Below are 21,224 nucleotides of genomic sequence, written 5' to 3'. Positions count from 1 at the left end.
ATAAGGTGTAAGTACCTTAAGTACCCACAACACACCAGCCAGCTTCCTACAAGCTTTTGCTGTGATGAAATAAGCCATAAGATGCTTAGGTGCTCATTTTTGACTAAAGCTTAATACATTTTGGTGCAGACAATATTCTATCAGGATAAGGCTTAGTTTAGGACCACCTTTTTTCTTTTTCACATTTGTAAAACCAGCAAACAGATGATCATCAACATAGTACTTTTTAGTCCCATTAATGTAGGGCCTTGGGGAACACTATGGGCCCAATCAGTGTAATCGCTTATCTTCCTTGAAAGGATCTGGGCAGAGAAGAACACAAGAAAAGCAATTGACGGGCATACATGAAAGGATGATAGCACTTTGGCAGAAAGGACACACATGTTCACAATACCAGTGTGTCTGGGATTACATTTGTATACAGAGGTTAAACCAACAACACCCGAAGTCTGGTAGAGCAAGGCAAATAGGTGATTGAAAGGAAGAACACCGTTTTCAGTGTGTGGGGCTGAACAGTGCAAAGGGTTCACACATCAGAAGAGCAGATACAAGATTTAGGTCTCACTGCAGCATGATGAAAGGAGCAGGGGAAACATGTGAGAAGGATCTTAAAAGAAAGATGTCACAGTAGATGACTTGAACAATGAGGGCTGATCCATCAGACAATGAAAGGCTGAAAGTGGCTATAAGCAATATTTAACCATGCCCACAACGTAACCCTGTTGGGCCAAGAACAAATCAAGCAATAGAACTTCTGACATCTTTGCCTCTAAGGGGCCAATATTCCTCTACATGCATGCACACACACATGTGGAAGGAGTATACACAGTATTTGGTCAAAGGGTGGTAAGTGGTCTGAATGATAAACTACTTATGCTGCAAGTTCCAAGCCTTTCAGCTAGCTCCACCCAATTTTCCACATGAAGGCGTAGGCTGTGGAGGTTCCAATGAAGCATGCTGCCCTACTGCTGGCAGAACAGATTCCCTTGAAGAGTAAGTCGAAGTGGATGGCTGAGGTCCAGGGTCAGAGTTTCAGAGTACTGGACTCTTCAAGGCCACTAAAATGACAAGATATTGATCTTGCCTCATTAGAACATAATAGAACAGAACAGACAAGGAAGTGGCCGGAATGCATACAGGTCATGCATAATGTGTACAGAATGACGTAGTACCAGAACACGTACAGAATGTGTAGAAAATTCATATAGAAGGCCAAAGTCATACCAAAGTTGCTCTTTTGGTGGTACTTCATCTTTTTGTAGGCACACCTTAGAGATCTTAGAGGGTGGAACTGAAGAGAACAAAGCAAAGGCATTGAGCATTTTCCAAAGAGGCAAACAGGTCCACCCAGTGCCTGCCCCATAGGGAAAAGAATTCCTAAAATCTCTGGATATCAATGCCATTAGAGGTCAACAAGATGGTGCCTACTAAATGCATCTCCTCTGAGAGACTCACTGTGCACAAACACCTCAGATTACTCAGACTAAGGGCATGTGAGCCCTGCTTGTTACAGTAATACATGGCACTCACATTGTTGTTCAGCAAATTGAACGAAATGTCACAAATAAATGGCACAAACTACCTGAAGGCTAGCCTTGTGGAATGCTAGTCCAAAAGGTTTATGTGTTCTCATTATTCCAACGGGGACCGTAGACTCTGAATTTCCATTTTGTCCAAACACCCTTGAGAGAAATAATGCTTGTGTTACTATTTGATGCATGTTACCACTGTGGCCACTTGCAAAGGAGGATGGAATAGCCTGCCTGCCATCAGATTGGTGCCCACTATCCATCACTGCAAGTCTCACATCAATCTTTTCCAATTCTGCACCAACTAAAGACATAAGTTCCACTGCATAATCTGTTTGTGTGCAAAGTTCATCAGTCAGGTGTAGGAGGCTAACATACCTTGCAGCCTGACAAATGTCAAGGCTTTTTTTCTAGCTTATGGATGCAGTGGGAAGCTCTTCAGAGCAAATCTGTATAAAATGGCTACAATGAAGCATTAGAGGTTGGACGTGGATGTTGTTGGAAAATGGCCCTCTCTGAAGGGTCACTCCAAACATTGTGCATTCCTCCTCCTCTTTTTCTGACCTCATTTTTCTTGGCTTTGGGACTCCGGACACTTTACCACCGCTAACCAGTGCTAAAGTGCATGTGCTCTCTCCCTAAAACATGATAACATTGGTTCCCACCCAATTGACATAATTAATTTACTTGTAAGTCCCTACTAAAGTGCAATAGAAGTGCCCAGGCCATGTAAATTGAACGTTTGTAGTAGGCCTGCAGCACTGATTGTGTCACCCACATATGTAGCCCCTTAACCATGTCTCAGGCCTGCCATTGCAAGGCCTGTGTGGGCAGTTTTGCTCCCACATCGACTTGTTATTTAAAACTACTTGTGAAGCCTTAAACTCTCCTTTTTCTACCTATAAGTCATCCCTAAGATAGGTCCTAAGTAACCGATAGGGCAGGGTGGTATAAAAGTAAAAGGCAGGGCACGTACTTGAGTTTTACATGTCCTGGTAGTGAAAAACCCACAAATTTGTTTTCCACTACTGTGAGGCCTGCTCCTCTCATAGACTATCATCAGAACTGCCCTCATATACTTTTAAGTGGTAGATTCTGACCTGGAAGGATTAGCCCTGTCATGTTTAGTATGGCCAGAATGGTAATAGAACATCCTGCTTACTGGTGAAGTTAATTAGTTTAGTATTACTATTTTAGAAATGACACTTCTAGAAAGTGGGTGTTTCTCTGCACCTACTGCTATCTGTGCCTTACAGCCTGTTTACAATCCACGTCTGGTCTGGGCTGTTTGACAGCTCCCCTTGGGTATTCCACTCAGACAGCCATAAACACAGGACGCTCAGTCACATCTGCATTCATCTGAATACTGAATGAGTCTCCCTGTGCAGGAAGGGTGGAGGGGGTCCCTCTCACATTTCAAAGGCCAGTGGCCTGCCCTCACACAAAGGACTTATAAACCCCCACAGGGACCCTGACAGACAGGACTGGGCTGAAAGGGGGACTTGTGCACTTCAAAATCACTCTTTGAAGCTTCCCCCACTTCAAAGGCATTTTGGGGTATATAAACTGGGTCTCTGACCCCACCAAATCAGACACTTCTGGATCTATACCTGAACTCTGTCAGAGAACCTGCCTGGCTGCCCAAAGGACTCATCCAGATTACTTTGCCGAGAAGGACTCCTGCCCTGCTTGTTGCCCTGCTGCCTGCTGCCTGCTGGCCTCTGACTGTGCTGGACGGACTATGTCTTCCACAAAAGTGCTCTCCGAGAGCTTGCATTGAGCTTACTTCCTGTTCTGAAGTCTCAGGCCCAGCAAAGACTTGATCTACTAGCTTTTAGCTAGCTCTTTGACTTCAGCAACATCAGTAACGACTTCAGCGATGCCAGCACCGATGCCGCAGCCTGCTCCAGCCCTGTGGACCTTGCTGCACATAATGACTGCGGCCTTTAATGCAAATCTGATGTTGCAGCAATGCTGCTGATGCCACGCAGTGTTATCGTGACACTGTGAAGTTGTCACATTACGTCTTGACAGACTGGTTCTGTCGACCCTGCCGGGTCACAAGGAACCAACGCCTCGCCACCGACGCTGCACCAGCTCACCCTGCAAACGGACAAAACCAATGCCCGCCTCCCCGGCCTCGCAGTGTGGAAGTGATGCCTCATCTCCCCGGAAGCCGGAAAGGACTGACGCCGCACCGGCCTCTGCGACACCTCACCTCCAAGACTCCGTGTGACATCTTTGTTTCTTCATTTTTAAAGGTACTATGCCCGGGGTCTCTGCGACTCCATGCCCCGTGCCTGTGGCGTTGGACTGTTGGGAACGACTCAGTCAACGACACCGTGGTAGCCTCAATTGAAGCTATTGTGTTTCTAAGCGCTTTACTGGGAGTTAATCTTCAAAAATTCATAACTTTGCTTGTTTAAATTGGATATTCATTATTCTAACTTTATTTGTATTCAAATAAATATTCTCTATTTTTCTAAACCTGTGTGGTGTGTGTTTGTGGTGTTTTCACTGTGTTATTGTATGAGTTATCGCAAAAAAAGCTTTACACATTGTCTTCTAAGTAAAGCCTGACTGTTCAGTACCGAGTTGAAAGAGGGTGGGCACAAAATAATTTGGATTGTGTTGTGACTTACCCTTACTAGGACTGTGGTCCCTGCTTGGACAAGGGTGTATTCCTCTGCCAACTAGAAACACCATTTCTAACAGGCACTCTTAGTGCATCTCCCCAGATCAGAGGACAGGTTAATGACTGTGCTCATGTTGTAATACGCCTTCACACACACTTGATTAGTGTGACGCTGGGGCTAAAATGAAACCAGATACTGGCAGTTGGGCACTTCAGGGGATCATGATTGTTCACAATGCAAGGGGCATTCCTCTCCATGCAATTGATGGCTTACACCAGCAAACTCTCAGGAGAACGGTGTTGCATCAGAAACATTAGTTCCACAGCAGTTGGTCTGTGGCATCTGGAAATGGGCTGGCTAACAGATAAGGCATCTTATGCTTAGACCAACCAGCTACTAATGCCTCACTGAAAGTTAAGAGTGCATCAGAAGTAAAGACTTAAGCAGTAGGATTTCTGTAAGGAAATTCGATATTTCTCTTGTGATGGAAGAGGGAGTTTAAACACCTCTTCTACTCTCATGTTTACTACTACAAAGTAAGCATGCTTCTCAGTGGAAGGGGTTCTTAGTAGCTTAATGGCCAGAAATCGTCAAGAATTGCATCATTCTAATGCAAAAAGTGTAGATTGCCTGGCTCCCTATCATCCTACTCATCATGGGAAACTATGTTAGGCCACTGAAAGGCATTGGAATCACAGCCAAAACTGACTTCCATCTGAGAAAAAAGTTAATACAGAGAGAGTGGGGGAGACACATTTTAAAAACAGGGTTCTGCTTCAGTATGCAGTATAGAACAACATGCAATAGATTGTTCTGAAGGATCTAGGGGCGGTGATGACACTTTCAATACTGATGACGCTAGAGTAGGTGGTTAGTTGACTGAGCTGAAGGCACCATGTGTGGACCCTTAACAGGGTCAGTAAAGACCATGGGAGAGCCCACTAGCACAAGTGAATTTGGGGGGCCAGTTGGCTCGTTGGGACAAGAATGGACACTGGGTTTGGATGGAACTAAAATGGAAGCTGATTGTGATACCTGCTGGTGAGCAGAAGCAATTGCATGTTTCCTGACCCAATATGCTACCTGGCAGGATTCAACAGGTGAGGAATCTGTGTGAAGTGTCCATCAAAGATTAGTGCATGTACTCTTGAATTGCTAACCAACAGTCATTTCATAGAATATGAATTATTTTATATGTAGAATGAGCCAAGCTTTTCCAATTTTAAACTCTTTACAAAGTCAAAATATGCAATAAGACTTTTTCAAAGCACAGTGGAGGGGAAGAAGAGCCTGACTGAAACTCTGTAAGCTTTTCGAGCTGCAACTCAAGTTAGCCTTGTAATATCTGGAGAGCCAACCCTGTCCGTAGTCACAGGGAAAAGAGCAGAGTGCTCTCTGGTTGTCGCTTGTGGAGATGGGTCTTACCATTTTTCCTGACGATTGGGTACATTTCTTACATCTGGTAGACATTAGCACTGGAAGAGCTCTGCACTAGATAGGACATCCTGCAAGAAATTTGTTGTGGCATGCAGAGCTCATTTTCCAGGCTGAATAAACTAAACTGACATGACAGTTGTGAACACAGCATCCTGGGAAATATAAGCTTCGGAATCAACTGCGCACGTCTGGGCGGTGTTGTTCGAGTACAGTCCCAGTCCATGTTTCTTAACAGACATACTGCACATGCAGAAGGCACCTCAGTATATCTGCTATAATGTGGTTGTCAGGGCACACGTCAGTGCATCCCTGAGGCCAGGAAGAAGCCACACAGAGCAGCAGGTGCAGGATCCCCAGCTCTGTCCAGGCTTCTTATAGGGCCCTGGTTCCAATGCTATAAGGAAGCTGGGAGAGTGCCTGGGATGAAACATCCCTTTTCAAACCTGCTGTTTCTTCTCTTTCTCTGTCTGGCTCCTCGCTGAAAATCATGGGCTGCTAGTTCCAATGCCCATCACCAAATGTGTGCTCTGCTGCTGCAATGGAGCCTCCAAGTTGTCAGCAAAGGAAGCAAGGTAAGTGAAAGATTGTTTGTCTGTTCATATATGTATGTGTTTGTCAGTGGCTGTAAGTGACTGGAATTGAGTGAAATTGTGTGTGTGTGTGTGTGTGTGTGTGTGTGTGTGTGTGTTTTTTTCGAGTGTCAATAAGAATGAAAGTAAGTGAGAATCTGAGTTTGAGTATGTATGAATAAGTGAAAGTGAGTATGATGGATTGAGTGAAGGAACGTGAGTGTGTGAGAAGAAGTGACTGATTGGAGGTTATGTGAGGGAGTGGAAATGAGTCAGGAGTATAGCTATCAAAGGTACAGCAGGTGCAGTCGTACCTGGACCAGGAGTTAGTAAAGTGTGAAAGAGTGAGTGTGTGTAAGTGTATTTCAAATTGAGGAGGAGAATCAGTGAGTATGAGTGTGTTTGTGTGTAATAAAAGTGAGTGGGAGTGAGATTGAGTAAGTGAGAGAATGTGATTAGAAGTGAGCGAGTGGTAGAGAGTAAATGCGAGAGGGAGTGGGCACGTTTGAGGTCGATTTTGAAAAAGAATGGGAAAAACTCCTGGTAGGTATTACTCCCTCCCTCTATCAAAGATCACCAGCCTCCACTAGAGATAAAGGGCCATATGTACAAACACTTTTTCCCATAAACACAGAATGGGTAAAAACCTTTGCTACATCTGGCCCAAGGTTCCATGTATTCCAATTGTCTTGTGGTTCCTGAGACATTCACGTCTGCAAATACAACTTGCCCTGGTACTAAATTATTGCAGTTTCATGTGCCCAATGTCACACATAAATGTCTGCATTAGTTCTGTAATTAGAAAATTAATATACACAGCTCCACATCACAACTTTCAGGCAGGAACATATTGAAGTATACCTTAATACTACAGCATTTTCAATGAACTTCCTTCTAGTGTTAAAAGTGCCCATTGTGGTGACATGGAACGGAAACACACCTGCCTTTGACCCAAATCAAGACCAGCCTACAAATCATACTGACAAATTATCACACAAAAAATAGACCCGTGGCATTTTTACATAGCTCAGAGCGGAGAAAAAGACCCAAACTATTATCCTCAGACCTGCTAACTTCCAAACAAAAGTGGCTGTGTGAGGAGGGATCGTGGCCTTGGAGGAGGCTGGGTTTTATGCTATTGATGCCCCAAGAGACTTTCTGTCTTCGTCACCTGCCCCCATCAAGCTCCTCCTTGCGCCATAAAAACAAAAAAAAAGTTGTTGAGGCTGCTGGTGATGTGCTGGGGTGTTTTCAAACCCCTTAATGGACATTGTCTGATTGCAGCCTCAAAAGACAAGCTGGAAATCCACTCTGTGCAGTGGTTTCCAGCATGGCTTGCGTACCACAGTGTGATTTTGGCTCCTCACCGGGTCACCATGTGAAGGGAACCGAAATCGTGTGACACACGGTGGCACCGTGTGATTTGTCAGGTCTGTATCTGCCCACAAAATCATGCTGGGAAATTATTAGTAGGAGCACAGACATCCAAATGAGTGGATCACGAATACATAAAGATACTCAAATGCTACCTGATGGACACATGGATAGTGAAGGTTCCCTTTGACTTGCAATTGCTGACCCCTATGCAGTGCGGGGTAGCCGATCCCTCAGACGTCATAAATGAAAGAAAAGGTCAGAGATGTTTAAGACATGAGTAAGGTAGGCAATTGTCCAGGGCCCTACCTTTCAAGAGGCCCTCTGGGAAAGTGAAATTTCTCTCTAGCTCACTTCTGTGTATTTTGGCATTGTAACCTTTACAGCATTATTCATTAATGTAAGGCAAGGTAGGGCTTGAATTAGCAAGAAAGAATAATAAAATTCAATAAAATTCAAAGTTGTTCCAAACAGGGGCCCTCAAAATCATTAAGATATCATTGGAAAAAGCGAAGGAGTCCTCACCTCAGTTCTGTTGATTGATGTAAAATTCCAGGAGTGGGAAGTAGATGCCTTTGCGGACATCCGGACACTTGATTTGCCCACAAGGGGGATGCCTGCTTCAAAAGTGGTCTCCGCCTCCAGGCTAAAATCAAAGCCATGCTGGTGGGTGAACTGGCTCTCGGCGATGTACACTTTATTGACTCTGAAATGAGCAAAGAGAGAACATTCTGAGCTTCCAATACTTTACAAAGGAAGGGAAATGTACAGGACAAGCCTCCGAAAGCCCAAGCAACTTGTACAGAGAGAAGAGAATAGGTCATGCTAGAGAGACAGCAAGAATACCTCTACATGAATGTTGCTATGTTACGTTATGTGTATTTATTGAGGGTTTTGTCACCTGCGAGGGTACCATGGGGTTTTTCAGCACATCTTCCAAGTAGAGCCGTGGACAAACCAAGCAGCCCTTCAAACTAGTTCATTTAAAAAAAATTATTTAGAATGCGTGAAGACACTTTTAAGTAATTTCTTCACTCGTCCACTGTTTTGGGTTTAGATTTCAAATGATGAAAAATGCCGGATTTCACTGCTTTTTTCAATATTTTAGACTGGTAGAGAGTTAAAAATATAGGCCAGGGTGGTAGAAAAAGGCCAGGTAGCAGTCCTGGACCAATAGAGATACAGAGCGCTTTACACAGGGCCAAGGTGCAAGGCAGGCAGCACTTACTGTGCAAAAGAATGAGTGATGGGCCTAGTGTTTTACCCAATCACAGGGACAGGCACTATCGAATGGGTATTCTTAATCTGACCTCATGCTTCTTTCATCCACCAGTAAATACCTCTCCCCATCTCAATCTGCATCCCTTCACTGTCACTGTTTATTCATCCTTCTCCCCTCATTTTTCCCCCCTTTTGTGTTTTTCTCCCTCTTGCTCAGGGTCAAAGTGCTATGAGGAAATGTAAGTGCCAGTCCCCAAAAATGAGTAGCAATAGGCCCCACCTGCAACCACTGGCTCAAGCAGTGAGGTCAGAGATTTCAAGAAATAAACTGAGTTTAATATGGAAGTAAATGAAACAGATTTACAGGTGAAGTGAAGATTGCTCTTTTTATGGCCATGGAATCCGTGGGAATCCACGGTTCGTATATATTCAAACATGACTCCACTTGTCTTCAGTCATGTATCTGCTGGTGGAAATTAATAATAATAATAATAACTTTGTATATAGCGCTTCATCCACACTTCTGTTTCTAAGCGCTTCAAAAATGTATTACCAATACTATGTATCTTGGAAATATAAGTACAGATATATTTATTTTCTTCTTCGGGCCCAACTCATTCTGAGAATGGAAGTTGACGAGTCCTATAAACATCAGTGATGATAACAGTTTATTAGCTATACATCACGTAAACCTCACAAGCCTATTTTAGCTCTGGATGGCAGATGGTGACATTTGCCTAGCTCAGCGGTACTCCACTGAACAGCCTGTGAAGGCTGTAGAGCAGAGTAAGCCGTAGAAACAGACACCTACAGGTTGTGAAAAAGATGTGCAGCAGATGCATTGATCCACTGGGCTACCTTGTCGAATAACACATGTGGTAGTGCTCTGGCTGTAGCAAAATGGCATCGGTGACTGGGCCATGCCTGTCTTTTGCAGCTAGTGCGCATGCTCGGTGGACCAGACATGTATGTAAATGGTGAAGATATGGGTATCAGAGCCGAATTGGTTATGATCTCTAAGCCCATCCATTAAATCAAGCTCATAATAAAGGTGGGATACTTGCTCAAATGTTGCCTTAAGGGTGGTTGAGCTGTCCTTGTTGTCATAGACCTTCTCTGTTACCACTTCCGGCTCCAGCTTCAGGACCTTCCCGAGGTCCGTCAGGAATTCGACGCTCAGAACCTTCTGGATGGTTTTATCGTCCGTAAACGCCAACATCTTGTACGAGTTGTAGCCCGAGCCCATATTTCTAGCTGTTTTCAGCCAGGGCTCGTCCTTTTTGGAGGGTGGCCGTCCTCTGTACATCTTTCCGTCTTGAGAGACACACCACAGGTTGCCGTCAGAGCTGAAGCCCATAAAGTGGCTCAGTTGATCCCAGCCAGCCTCTCCAACCACGAAGCTGTGCGCCAGCCAGGTGCCGTCAGTGGTGGACAGGGGGCTGTTTCTTCGAAGCCGTCCTTCGTGCACACCATACATGGTGTCATCTGGGTCAAAGAAGAGCGCATCAAACGCTTCCCACCCGCTGCCCCCGATCTTGCCCGCCTGGCGATAGACCCAGGGCACGTGTGGGTTGTCAGGCTCGGGACCCACGTACCAGGCGCCGCTTTTGGTCACCGCGAAGAGGCGACCCTGGGAGTTGAAATAGAGGAACTTGCACTGGTCCCACAAACCTCTGCCCACACATTTGGCCTGGGAGAACCAGTCATTCCACGGCAAGAAAGGCGATGGCCCCTTGAAGAGCTCGTCTCCCCGCACCACAAACATGTGACCTTTTGGATTGAAGAAGACGTGGCTGGCGTTGTGCAGCTTTCCCAGTCGCCTGGCTCGATTATTGAAATCATCCTTGGGTGATTGGGGGGGCAGAGCGATTATGCACTGGTTGTTTCTATCGATGGCGAACAGCACGGTCTCTAGGATGCAAAATAGAAACACCTGTTAGTCCCCCTCACAGCAGCTTGGAAAAGCATGTGTGGCAACAGCGAACGCACCCGGCCTCCCCCACCACACCCCCTCCCCTTGGACGAATATTGTTCTGGTACATGTCAGGCATAGTTAATACAAATATAGAAGGCCACTGACAACCACATGACTGGATTTTGCTCCAGTTCACTTCCTGGCTTTCCCATTTCTTCCCTTTCCATTCACTGCTTCTGTTTTTCCCTCTAAAGAAAGTTGGCATCTTCATGTTCATTACAGTGGGCATGTTATGCATTGTCTGTTTGTCGCAATCTATTCTAAGGTGGGCATGACTACAGTACAACTATATTTTTTCTTTAATATTGGATACTCAGGCCCAGACTGACAACGCAAGTCTTAAATCAGATTTCCCAAGCCACGCAAAGCTACCTTGCTTGGCCCTGAGCGGCTTGATAAATTTGCGTTTCTCTACCCTTCGGATTTATTCTATGGGTGGAACTTGGGTGTTCCCACGCATGCACCCATGGTGTTTGGCGCATTCCCAGATTTACTAAAATAGTAAACATGGGAATGAGTCAAAATGCAACGCCTTCCCAGGGGAGGCGTAATGCATCCTAACTCAGGAGATCTGACATATTCCTGCCCTCTCCATCTCATGCAGGACAGCAGTTTCTCGTGCTGCATTGCGCTATAGCGAATGGGAGTAACTCTGCCTCTCAATATGTAATATTTACCAAAACCATGCAGTCTACTTTAAGTCTGACTTGACAGTGCAGCTAGTCTATATACAAACACACACATATGACAACATTTATGGCTTCACTTCTGGCATCTCAATTCATTCAGAACATATCTAAGGGTTTTTATTTACACTAAAACTGATGTTTCTATCACACCTAACTATAACGTTACTTGAAACGTTGTTTTTTTCAGTTAATTTCTAGAGCTTTTTACATAAAGTAATACTTAATCACCATAGGTAAATGCAAGCCCCCTGCCGCAAACAGCCTTTGGCAGTGCATGGCAGGGGATTGGCTGCAGCCAAACCCACCCTATAGGGCCAACCCCACAAAGGCTGTGAACAGTGGGGGGTTGGCCAAAGGTCCTGGGGACCCCATCCCCCATGACTGTTTGTTTTTTAAGTAAAAGGAAAGGGGCTGTGTGGGCCCCCCTCCCCTGAGGCTTGTTAGGCCCTGGGGGCCATTTCTATAAAAAAGGGGAGGGGCCATATTGTATCTGTCGTGATGCTGGGGGCTGGAGTCTGAGGAGCCAAGTTTTTGTCAGGGAGAGCAGGTCAGGTGAGACGTCATTCAGGAGGTCCCAGACTTCAATGTCAAATCTGACGAATGAGCTGGTGTTGAGGAGGAGTCAGGTCAGGAAGGGTTGAGAGTTGTGTGGGGGATGGTTTGGGCTGTGTTGTATGTGTTGGATGGTGACAGGGAGTGGATGTGGGTGGGTGGGGGTGCGGGATAAGTGACAGGAAGTGTAGGAAAACGCACCTTTCTTGTTGCCAGGGAGGCCTGGGTGCAGTGCGTAGAGGAATGTCCGGCGGTTCAGGGCCTGGAGGGCCGCAGTGGAGTAAAGTTCGAGAGTGTGGTGGGTGGAGGACCAGGGTTTGTGGCGCTGGATGTGGATGGGTTCAGATAGGTTTGCCTTTGACAGGCCAGCGTGGCACCCGCTGTGTGCATATGCTGCGCACCAGCACTGTGACTGGCATTGAGTATGTGTGGGAGGGTACTGTGGGTGGAACTAGAGTGAGCAGTAGGAGCAGCAGGAGAGCAGGTGAGAGCGCGGTGTGAGGAAATAAATGGGGGAGGCTTTGGGGGAAGGGTGTAAGTGGAAAGGGGGAAGGATGTAAGTGGAAAAAGACTGAGAACAGGTGGCAAAAAAGGAAGCAAAAAGAGGAGAGAAAAGAGGCTAAAAGCAGAGAGAAAGGATGCTAAAAGTGGAAAGGAAAGAGGCAAAAAGCAGAGCGTAAAAGGGGAAGAACAACAGAGAAAGCATACAGGAGTATAAAAGAGGGCAAAAAGCAAGAGGCCAGTAAGATTGAGAGTGCAAAAAATGTAAGGAAATGGCAATGAGGCAAATCAAGAGAGAGAGAGAGAAACCATGCAATGCGGCAAACAAGAGCTGAAAGGAAAGGCAAAGAGCAGATAAAAGGAGGATTACCAAATAGAGACAAGAAGCAGGGAGACAGAGGTGAGAAGCAGGAGAGTGAGGCTGGGAGCCTTGGGACAGCTTTAAAGCTGGGTCTGCAAGGGCCAGGCCGGGTTGGAGGACTGGGCAAGGTAAGTACCTAGCCCTCCGACAAGTCCACAATTAGTTCATTATTAAATATTACGTCAGATGCAATAAGTCTGAACCCTTTATTATGACATGTTACAACAAAGACATTATACCTGACCTCTTTTGAAAAGCATGTGATTAAGTCAATGGCAATTTAATAGTGGACTTGTATTACACTGCTTTAAAGTTTGAAGACTTAGGGCCCAATTATGAGTGTGGCGGTCGTGGCGGTCTGACCACCACATAACAAAACTGGTGGTTCGACTGCCAGGGAACCACCAGCTCCACCAGCATCTTGGATCCCGGCGGCCTGGCAGTGGCAGAGATCTTAATCCGCCTGCATGCAGCGCCGCCCTGCGGATTACAACCTCGCTCACTGTGGTGTTAGGCTGGTGGGGATAGGTGCATGGGGCCACAGGGGGGCCCCTGCACTGCCCTTGCCACTTGGCATGGGCAGTGCAGAGGCCGCCCTATCCAGTACCCTCGCAATGTTCACTGTCTTCTTTGCAGACAGTGAACATTGCGAAGGCGCTGGTGCACCCTGCTGGCTACAGCTTTGCCACCTGTTCAATTATGAGCCGGGGACAATGCTGTAGCCTGTTTCCCGCTAGGCTGGCAGGTGGAAACCGAGATTTCCACCCATCAGCCTAGCGGGAAACTCTTAATGGCTCTGGCGGGGAGGTAGCCAGTGTGGCAGCAACCTCCCCGTCGGACGTTCGGCAGATGGTGAAAACCATCCGCCAAACTTCTAATGAGGCCTTTAATCTGTGTGATTTAATTTAACAACATGCCTGTCTACATGACTGTCCTGCGTAAATGCTTAGGCTTGAGTTGATTATTGTACAGGTTAATGATACATTCCAGGTAGAGGCATGCTTCTTTTTTCTTGGAAACCTTATGTCAGAGGCCACAGGTTTGATTTGTTTATTATGAAAATGTATTACAATGTCAGTAGATCTCACTTAGTTATATTGTAAAATATAAAATCACAATTGATGTAGCAAATGAATATTTCACCCAGAGTACGGCTACCGAACGAAAGTATTTAACAGCATACACATTTATCTAAAGGCAACATAAATTCACTTGAATATAAGACTAGCCCATGGATCATTTCAAATTGAATCATTGAGCTGTCACAGGATGATAGGATTGTAATGTTTTATGTTGATGATATATACATAATAGATGTGTAGACAGAACAGCCATGCTACTTGCAAACAAAGGTTACAATATGAATTATACAAAATCAGGCTATTTCAATGTGTCCAGCAAGGCAAAAGGGATCATAATTGAGTTCCTAGCAAAATAGGAAATACTGGAGCCTCCAAACACCCTCAAAAAGGACATGTTTTTTCTTCAAATGTACGATTTTTAAAATGTGTTCAAAATGGCTACCACTTGATGCAGGTAGAGTGCCGCATGATGCAGAGAGAGTGGAACAATTGCACCACTTCATCACTACTACATTTATGAAGGGAGACTGGAAGGGAGAGCAAATGTCCATTGTTAGAGACTTGCAAAAAGACATCATTGCAGCTGCACATTCACAGACTCGGAACAACATATCTAATTTGATGATAAGGATAGTCCCTAATCACTTTAGGTTTATGTACATATTATACAATGAAGGACAGACAATTGCTTACAAGTCACACGTCCCTTCGCAGTGGAAGCATGCTATAGTCAAGCCGCTGCTAAAAAAAGCCTAATCTTGATGCCACCCTCTTCAACAACTACAGACCCATTTCCTTGCTTCCTGCTGTGTCCAAGCTGATTGAAAAACATGTCAACAAACACCTTTCAGGCTTTCTTGAGGAACATGATATCCTTCACGACACGCAAATGGGCTTCAGAGCCCAACATAGCACAGAGACTGCCTTGCTTATAGTTGTGGAAGAGGTGAGATGTCGTTTTGACCAAGGGGGCTCCGTGGCCATCATTTTGTTAGACATCAGCTCGGCATTTGATTCTGTAGACCACACCATTCTTGTACAAAGAATATTCGAGGCAGGCATGAATGACTGTGCCCTGAAATGGCTTTCTGCTTTTCTGGAGGATTGGACCTTCCAAGTCCTCAATCGTTCTTACCTCTCCAACAGTTTTTCCCTCAGTTGTGGGGTGCCTCAGGGCTCTTCACTGAGCCCCACACTGTTTAATCTCTATATGCTGCCTTTAGCTAAGATTGTAGAACCCTACGGTCTGTAGTTGGTCTCCTACGCAGATGGCACTCCGCTGGTTTTCGCACTTTCCACAAATTCTAATTGGGATCAACCCCAACTCACCCCATGTCTCCAAGCAGTAGCCAGATGGATGGCTGACTGCAAACTTAAATTAAAAGAAGACAAAACTGAGGTGATGATATTGGGGAACCATATTCTTCATAGGTCTCTGTCGCCAGTCCTGTAAGGGCTGGAAAGCCTGCCTCTGCCTAAAGAAAATATAAAAAGTCTAGGAGTCTGGCTGGACTCCCATCTCACCATGGACTTTCAATCAAAAAAGCTGGCTGCCACCTGTTTTAGTCTACTAAGGCTCCTAAGGAAAACCTTTAAGGTACTCTCATTCCTAGACAAAAGGCTTATTGTTCAAGCCCTCATAATTTCCCGCCTAGACTATGGTAATGTTCTTTAATTTAGCTCACCCCAAGATGTGGTAAGGAGACTTCAGGTGGTACAGAATGCGGCTGTGCGTCTCCTTATGAATCTTTCTAGACATCAATACGTCAAATGTTCCATGGCCCCCCTCCACTGGCTCCCAGTTGAACAACACATATATTTCAAATCTCTCTGCATTATGCATTGATCTTTGTACAAGAGGGTCCCTGTCCTCCTTAGGCCTATTGCCTCCCACTATATCCCTCATAGGTCCCTCAGATTCTCGACGGCCTACCTAATGAAGATCCCCTCGGTTAAGAGAGCGAGGCGGGGTGGCAGAACCATGACCTACAATGCAGCCATGCTCTGGAATTTCCTCCCCTTGGAGCTTCGTCAAAACAATCATAAACTCTCCTTCCGTAGGAATCTGAAAACCTTGTTGTTCAAAGCTTAATTCTTCACTCCTGCAGTCTGCTCTGCTTCCGCTTTAGAGCTGGGAGGCCTCTGGATAGCCACAGGCTTTATAAATCCAATAAACTAAACTAAAGTCATCCCTTGTTGTAGAACAGAAATTTGTTGTCCAGTAAAAAAAGTTCTTACTATAGTACAGACATAGTCGAGACATCAATCCTTAAAGAAAGACCCAATGCAGGGAGCAAGAATATAATTTTGCTCTCAGCTATGTTTTAATTCAGCAACTAAAGCAATGAATATCTAATTCTTGATCCTTACATGTTCGCTCGGTGACATTTGGTTGCAAGCCACATACATTTGGACACTGAATTTAAATACAATCCGCCATGGAGAACTCAAGCCTTCCTTGAATTTCAACAGCCAATTCCAAAACTCATGTTAATAAATGATGAAATGAATGACAGACCCTTTGCTATTCAGACAGAGCAGCACAGTCTACAGGAGTCACGAAACAGAAGTACTTCACTATCTGTGCAGCACTAGAAGGAGTACTTGAGGATTCTAAATTTAAGGTGAAGCAAGATTGCACACTTTCCAGACTTCCAAAAACAGATGCTTCAGTCCTAACATTAATTTCTTTGAAGTGTTTTCCAGTGATTACAAATACTCATAAGTGAAACAATATGAATGAGGCAGCTATGGGTGATGGTAGCTGAAATCAAGACACGGCTTCCTTTGGTAGCTGCACAGCACATGCTGGCACATCTGAATGAGGGAATCCACTTGAATGGCATTTCTGCCACTGATTAAGCTGTGAAATATGCAACATAATTGTGCAAAGTAGCAGACGTGAGCCTGTGACAAAAACTGACCCTGAAATGTACTCAGCAAAACCATCATCGCACAGAAAGTAAGCCTACTGCTCTGTTTTGTGGTGAAGCACAACTACATTTTGGGACAAGATGGGCACCTTAAAGTTACAGTGCCAAGAGCAGGAGATCGAGATACACCAAATGAATCAGCTAGTCAGAGCAGCATATAACATGATTAGTTCAGCACATGCAAAGATTTCTGCAAGTATGCACATATTGAAAGGAGATTAATGGTGGCAATTAGTGCCAAAATATATGTTACTGTATGCTGTAGTGCAAAGTATGTGAATTTATGCAACTTTTAACCACAGCGAAAGTGCCAAAGACTCCGCTCATTAAAGCAGGTAAAGCATTCCCAATAAAGTATCTCGATCAGACTGGTATGCTCAAGCCAATAAATAAATACAAATTTAAATTGGTAGCAGTAAATATCATGGATGTAGCCGAAGTGCCAAGACATGGCTGACGTAGTCATGAAAGATTTGTTTTGCTTACTAGCGATGGGTGGAGTATGTATCTTTAACACAGATCGAAGGCCGTCTTTAACTTCAAAAATATAGGCGAGGAACTTACCAAAGTGGAAGTGCACTTTATTCCATCACCCCTTTAGGCGTAATTCACATGAGCTAGTAAAGAGAGTAAATAGCATGCTTAAACACACCTTGTCTGTGAGGGTCTGATGTGATGGTGCAAATAACCTATGCATAACTCTAATAGTTTTAAATATATATAGGTAGTGACCTATGTCCAGTTCGAGTGTAAAATGGTGTCCCTGCACTCACAAAGTCTGGGAAAATGGTCCTGGAGGTCGTGGGGACCCTGAGCTAGTGCAGTGGTGCCTTCACACACAGGTACTTTGCACCCTGCCCTCGGTGCTGGAGGGCCTACTTTATGGTTGACTTATAAGTGACCTGGTGTAGTGTAAATGGCAGTGAAACGGTGCTTGCACCTTTTCACGCAGGCTCCAATGGCAGTCCTGCAGAAGCCTCTGCATGGGCTCCCTATGGGTGGCAAAATATATGCTGCAGTACAAAGGGATCCCCTGGAACCCCAATGACCTGGGTACCTGTGTACCATATACTAGGGACTTATAAGGGGGCACCAGTATGCCAATTGTGGGTGAAATACTGTGTTTACATTAACCAACAACCAATTTTAAAAGGAGAGAGCATAGCTACTGGGGTCCTGATTAGCAGGATCCCAGTTGACACAGTCAAGCACACTGACATCAGGCAGAACATGTGGATAACCATGTCAAGAAAGAAGGTAATTTCCTACACAATCTCCCCCCTCCAAACGAGGGACAATAAGGCTAACCTTGCCAAGATGAGTCTTCATTGTCTAAGTGAAAATATCCGGAGAGTCCATCTGCATTGGAGCGGTTACTCCTAGGTCTATGTTCCACTGTAAAGTCCGTACCCTGTTGGGAAATGGACCAGCTCAACAATTTAGGGTTTTCTCCTTACATCTCCTTATGCCATAAGAGAGGAATGTGGTCTGTCTGAACAATGAAGTGAGTACCAAAGAGGTATGGTCTCAACTTCTTCAAGGCCCAGACCACAGCAAAGTCCTCCCTCTTTATGGCTCACCAACGCTTTTCTCTGGGGGTCAACCTTCTGCTGATAAAAGCTACTGGTTGATCCTGGCCCTCTATATTAAGCTTTGAAAGAACTGTCCCCACCCCTAACTCTGAAGCATAAGTCTGAACTATGAACTTCTTGGTGTAGTTTGGGCTTTTTGGAACTGGTGCAGAGCACACGGCCTGTTGAATTTTCTCAAAAGCTTTTTGACAGGTGGCTGTTTATAATACCTTTTTAGGCATCTTATTTGCGGTGAGGTCATTAAGAAGGGCAACATGGAGCCATAGTTCTTAATAAACCTCCTGTAATACCCAGTGAGACCTTGAAAGGCTCTGACATAGGTTTGTGTGGCAGAGGGAGTGCAATCTAAAATAGTTTGGATTTTCCCCTGTAGTGGTTGAATCTGTTCCCCTCCCACCAGAGGTCCCAAATAATCCACTTTCCCCTGCCCTATCTGGCACTTTGAAGCCTTGATAGTAATTCCTGCCTTTTGCACGTTCCCTAGGTGGACCAGTTGGTCATCCCAGGAGGAGCTAAAGACAGCTATATCATCTAGATATGCTCACTGAAGGCTTCCATAACATTGAGGACTGTATTCACCAACCTCTGAAAAGTGGGAGGTGCATTTTTCAAACCAATGGGCATAAGTGTAAATTGATAATGCCCTCCAATGGTTGAGAATGCAGTTTTAGGTTTTGCGTCATGTGACAATTTGATCTGCCAATACCCTGCAGTCAAGTCAAAGCTGCTTAGATACTTGGCATATGCCAGTGCATCTATTAGCTCATCGGTCCTGGGTATAGGGTGAGCATCAGTTATAGTGACTGTGTTGAGCCCTCTATAATCTACACAGAACCTCATCTTCATTTTCCCATTTTCCCAGAGGTTTTGGTACCAGCACCACTAGTCTAGCCCTGGGGATGTTAGAGTTCTCAATCACTCCTAGGTCTAACATCTTCTACACCTCTGCTTTGATGCAATCCCTTACATGATCATGTTGCCTGTAGATTTTACTCTTGACAGGCAGGCTGTCTCCTGTATCAATGGTGTGTTCACACTATGTGGTCTGTCCAGGTGCAAGGGAAAACAGTTCTGAGAGCTGCCCTAGGAGATTTCCGCAGTCTTCTCTTTGAGACTGAGCAAGGCAATCTGCTAAGACTACCCCCTCAACTGAACTATCAGTTGCAGACTTAGAAAAGAGGTCAGGGAGAGGGTCACTCTCTTCCTCCTGTCCCTCATCAGTGGCCATGAGCAGGTTTAAGGCAGCCCTGTCATAGTAGGGCTTTAGGCGGTTTACATGAAATACTCTTAGAGGACTTCTAGGAGTGCCAAGGTCAACTAAGAAAGTGACCTCACCCTTCTTCTCCACTATGATGTGTGGTCCACTCCATTTGTCTTGGAGTGGTCTTGGTTCCACAGGCTCCAGGACCCACACTTTCTGCCCTGGTTGGTACACTGTTAAAGGTAAGATTTATAGAGAACAAAAGAAATCAATGGTGGCTACCCATTTTGTTGAACAAAGCCATAATGTTTCACAATTGCATTTGTAAAATGTAGAAAATATACCAGAAAAAAATGGTTTGGACATGACTAAAAATCTCCTACAAAGTGAGATTTTTTGGAATAAGGACTCTGGACACAATACAGCCAAAAGGGCTTAACAATTGATTAGAAATATATTGTTATTTATAAATAAGACAGTGTCTGATTATGTTATATCTAAAAATTTAATATCACCAGATTACACATTGGTTTACACCAAATAGTATATTTTGATACCTTTGGAAACAGTCTTGATTTCAGTGTGTGTGAGTGAACACAGTCAGATATTTAAAAGCCCGGTGGATATGACTGTTACATAAATGTAGAAATAATCTCACTTCTGTAGGTGAGAAGAATTTAGGTGGTACATGTTGGTTTCAGTATGTGAATTCACAATTCTGCACCATTTCAAGATGGTACTCATTGGGAACAGCAGTGTGCACTGGAAATGGTCGATGCACCGCTAGTCTCGCATCCAGCATGAATGCATGATGATATCTTTGATAGATAAGTGGAGTCGGGATAGTTGGCTTCACACATGGGTGATGGTAAAACACGTATGTGCGCACTTTAATTTACTTTCACTATATGTGACGGAGGACATCGAGCTAGTTGTGAAACGGGGGATTTAGTTGACAGTGTAGTGCTATTGGTGTAGCATTGAGAATTTCTGAGTTAGCAAGTGGCATGGCTTGCACAATGTTTAAGGAATTAGATTTTCGATCGAGACACGGGTGGTATCTTTTTGTGATACCATTAGCGCACGGTCTAGATTAGGGGTCTCCAACCTTTACTGTAATAAGAGCTACTTATGTTGAATGAAAGTCATCCCGACCTTCTGATATTATTAGTCCTATAATGGTGGCCACATATGACACGTTTACATTAGTGGCCACCATATGCAAGAAGAGCAGCAGTGATCACCTCAATGCATCATCCAGGGCTGCCAGTAGTAATGTAAAAAAGGCTTTGTCAATTTGCAATGTCTATGCAAGGGTGATGCATAACCACCATAGCTGCAAAACCCCGGGCTCCACAGTTACAATAATAGTAACAAGTGACATAATTTCGAAATTCAAACATTTCTCTCCAAACCTCAGCTAATGAGTTCTGAAAACACTCATATTTCAAATTAAAGTATAGCCTTTTTAATTTTGGGATACATAAATTAATTAAACTAACCAAGCATTTCTAATTCAGTAGGTTGGGCTGCACACAGGAGAGTCACTCACAGCAGGCAGATTTGCACACA

At 44.7% G+C, this 21,224-nt stretch overlaps 1 protein-coding gene across 1 annotated transcript in view; it reads right to left on the bottom strand.

Annotated features, from left to right (window-relative positions):
* Positions 1–21,224, bottom strand: part of LOC138251216 (tachylectin-2-like) — a 52,007-nt gene that overhangs the window by 23,783 nt on the left and 7,000 nt on the right. Inside the window, exons 2-3 of the mRNA XM_069205632.1 lie at positions 9,831–10,677; positions 8,071–8,251 (exon numbers count right to left, since the gene is read on the bottom strand). Coding sequence (XP_069061733.1) covers positions 8,071–8,251; positions 9,831–10,677 — 1,028 coding nt within the window. The remainder of the gene's footprint in view (positions 1–8,070; positions 8,252–9,830; positions 10,678–21,224) is intronic.

This window comes from Pleurodeles waltl, chromosome 1_2 (assembly GCF_031143425.1).
Source record: "Pleurodeles waltl isolate 20211129_DDA chromosome 1_2, aPleWal1.hap1.20221129, whole genome shotgun sequence".
NCBI classification, from domain to species: Eukaryota; Metazoa; Chordata; class Amphibia; order Caudata; family Salamandridae; genus Pleurodeles; species Pleurodeles waltl.
The sequence above is the reverse complement of the archived record's forward strand: the minus strand, read 5'-3'. Positions and strand labels throughout refer to the sequence as shown.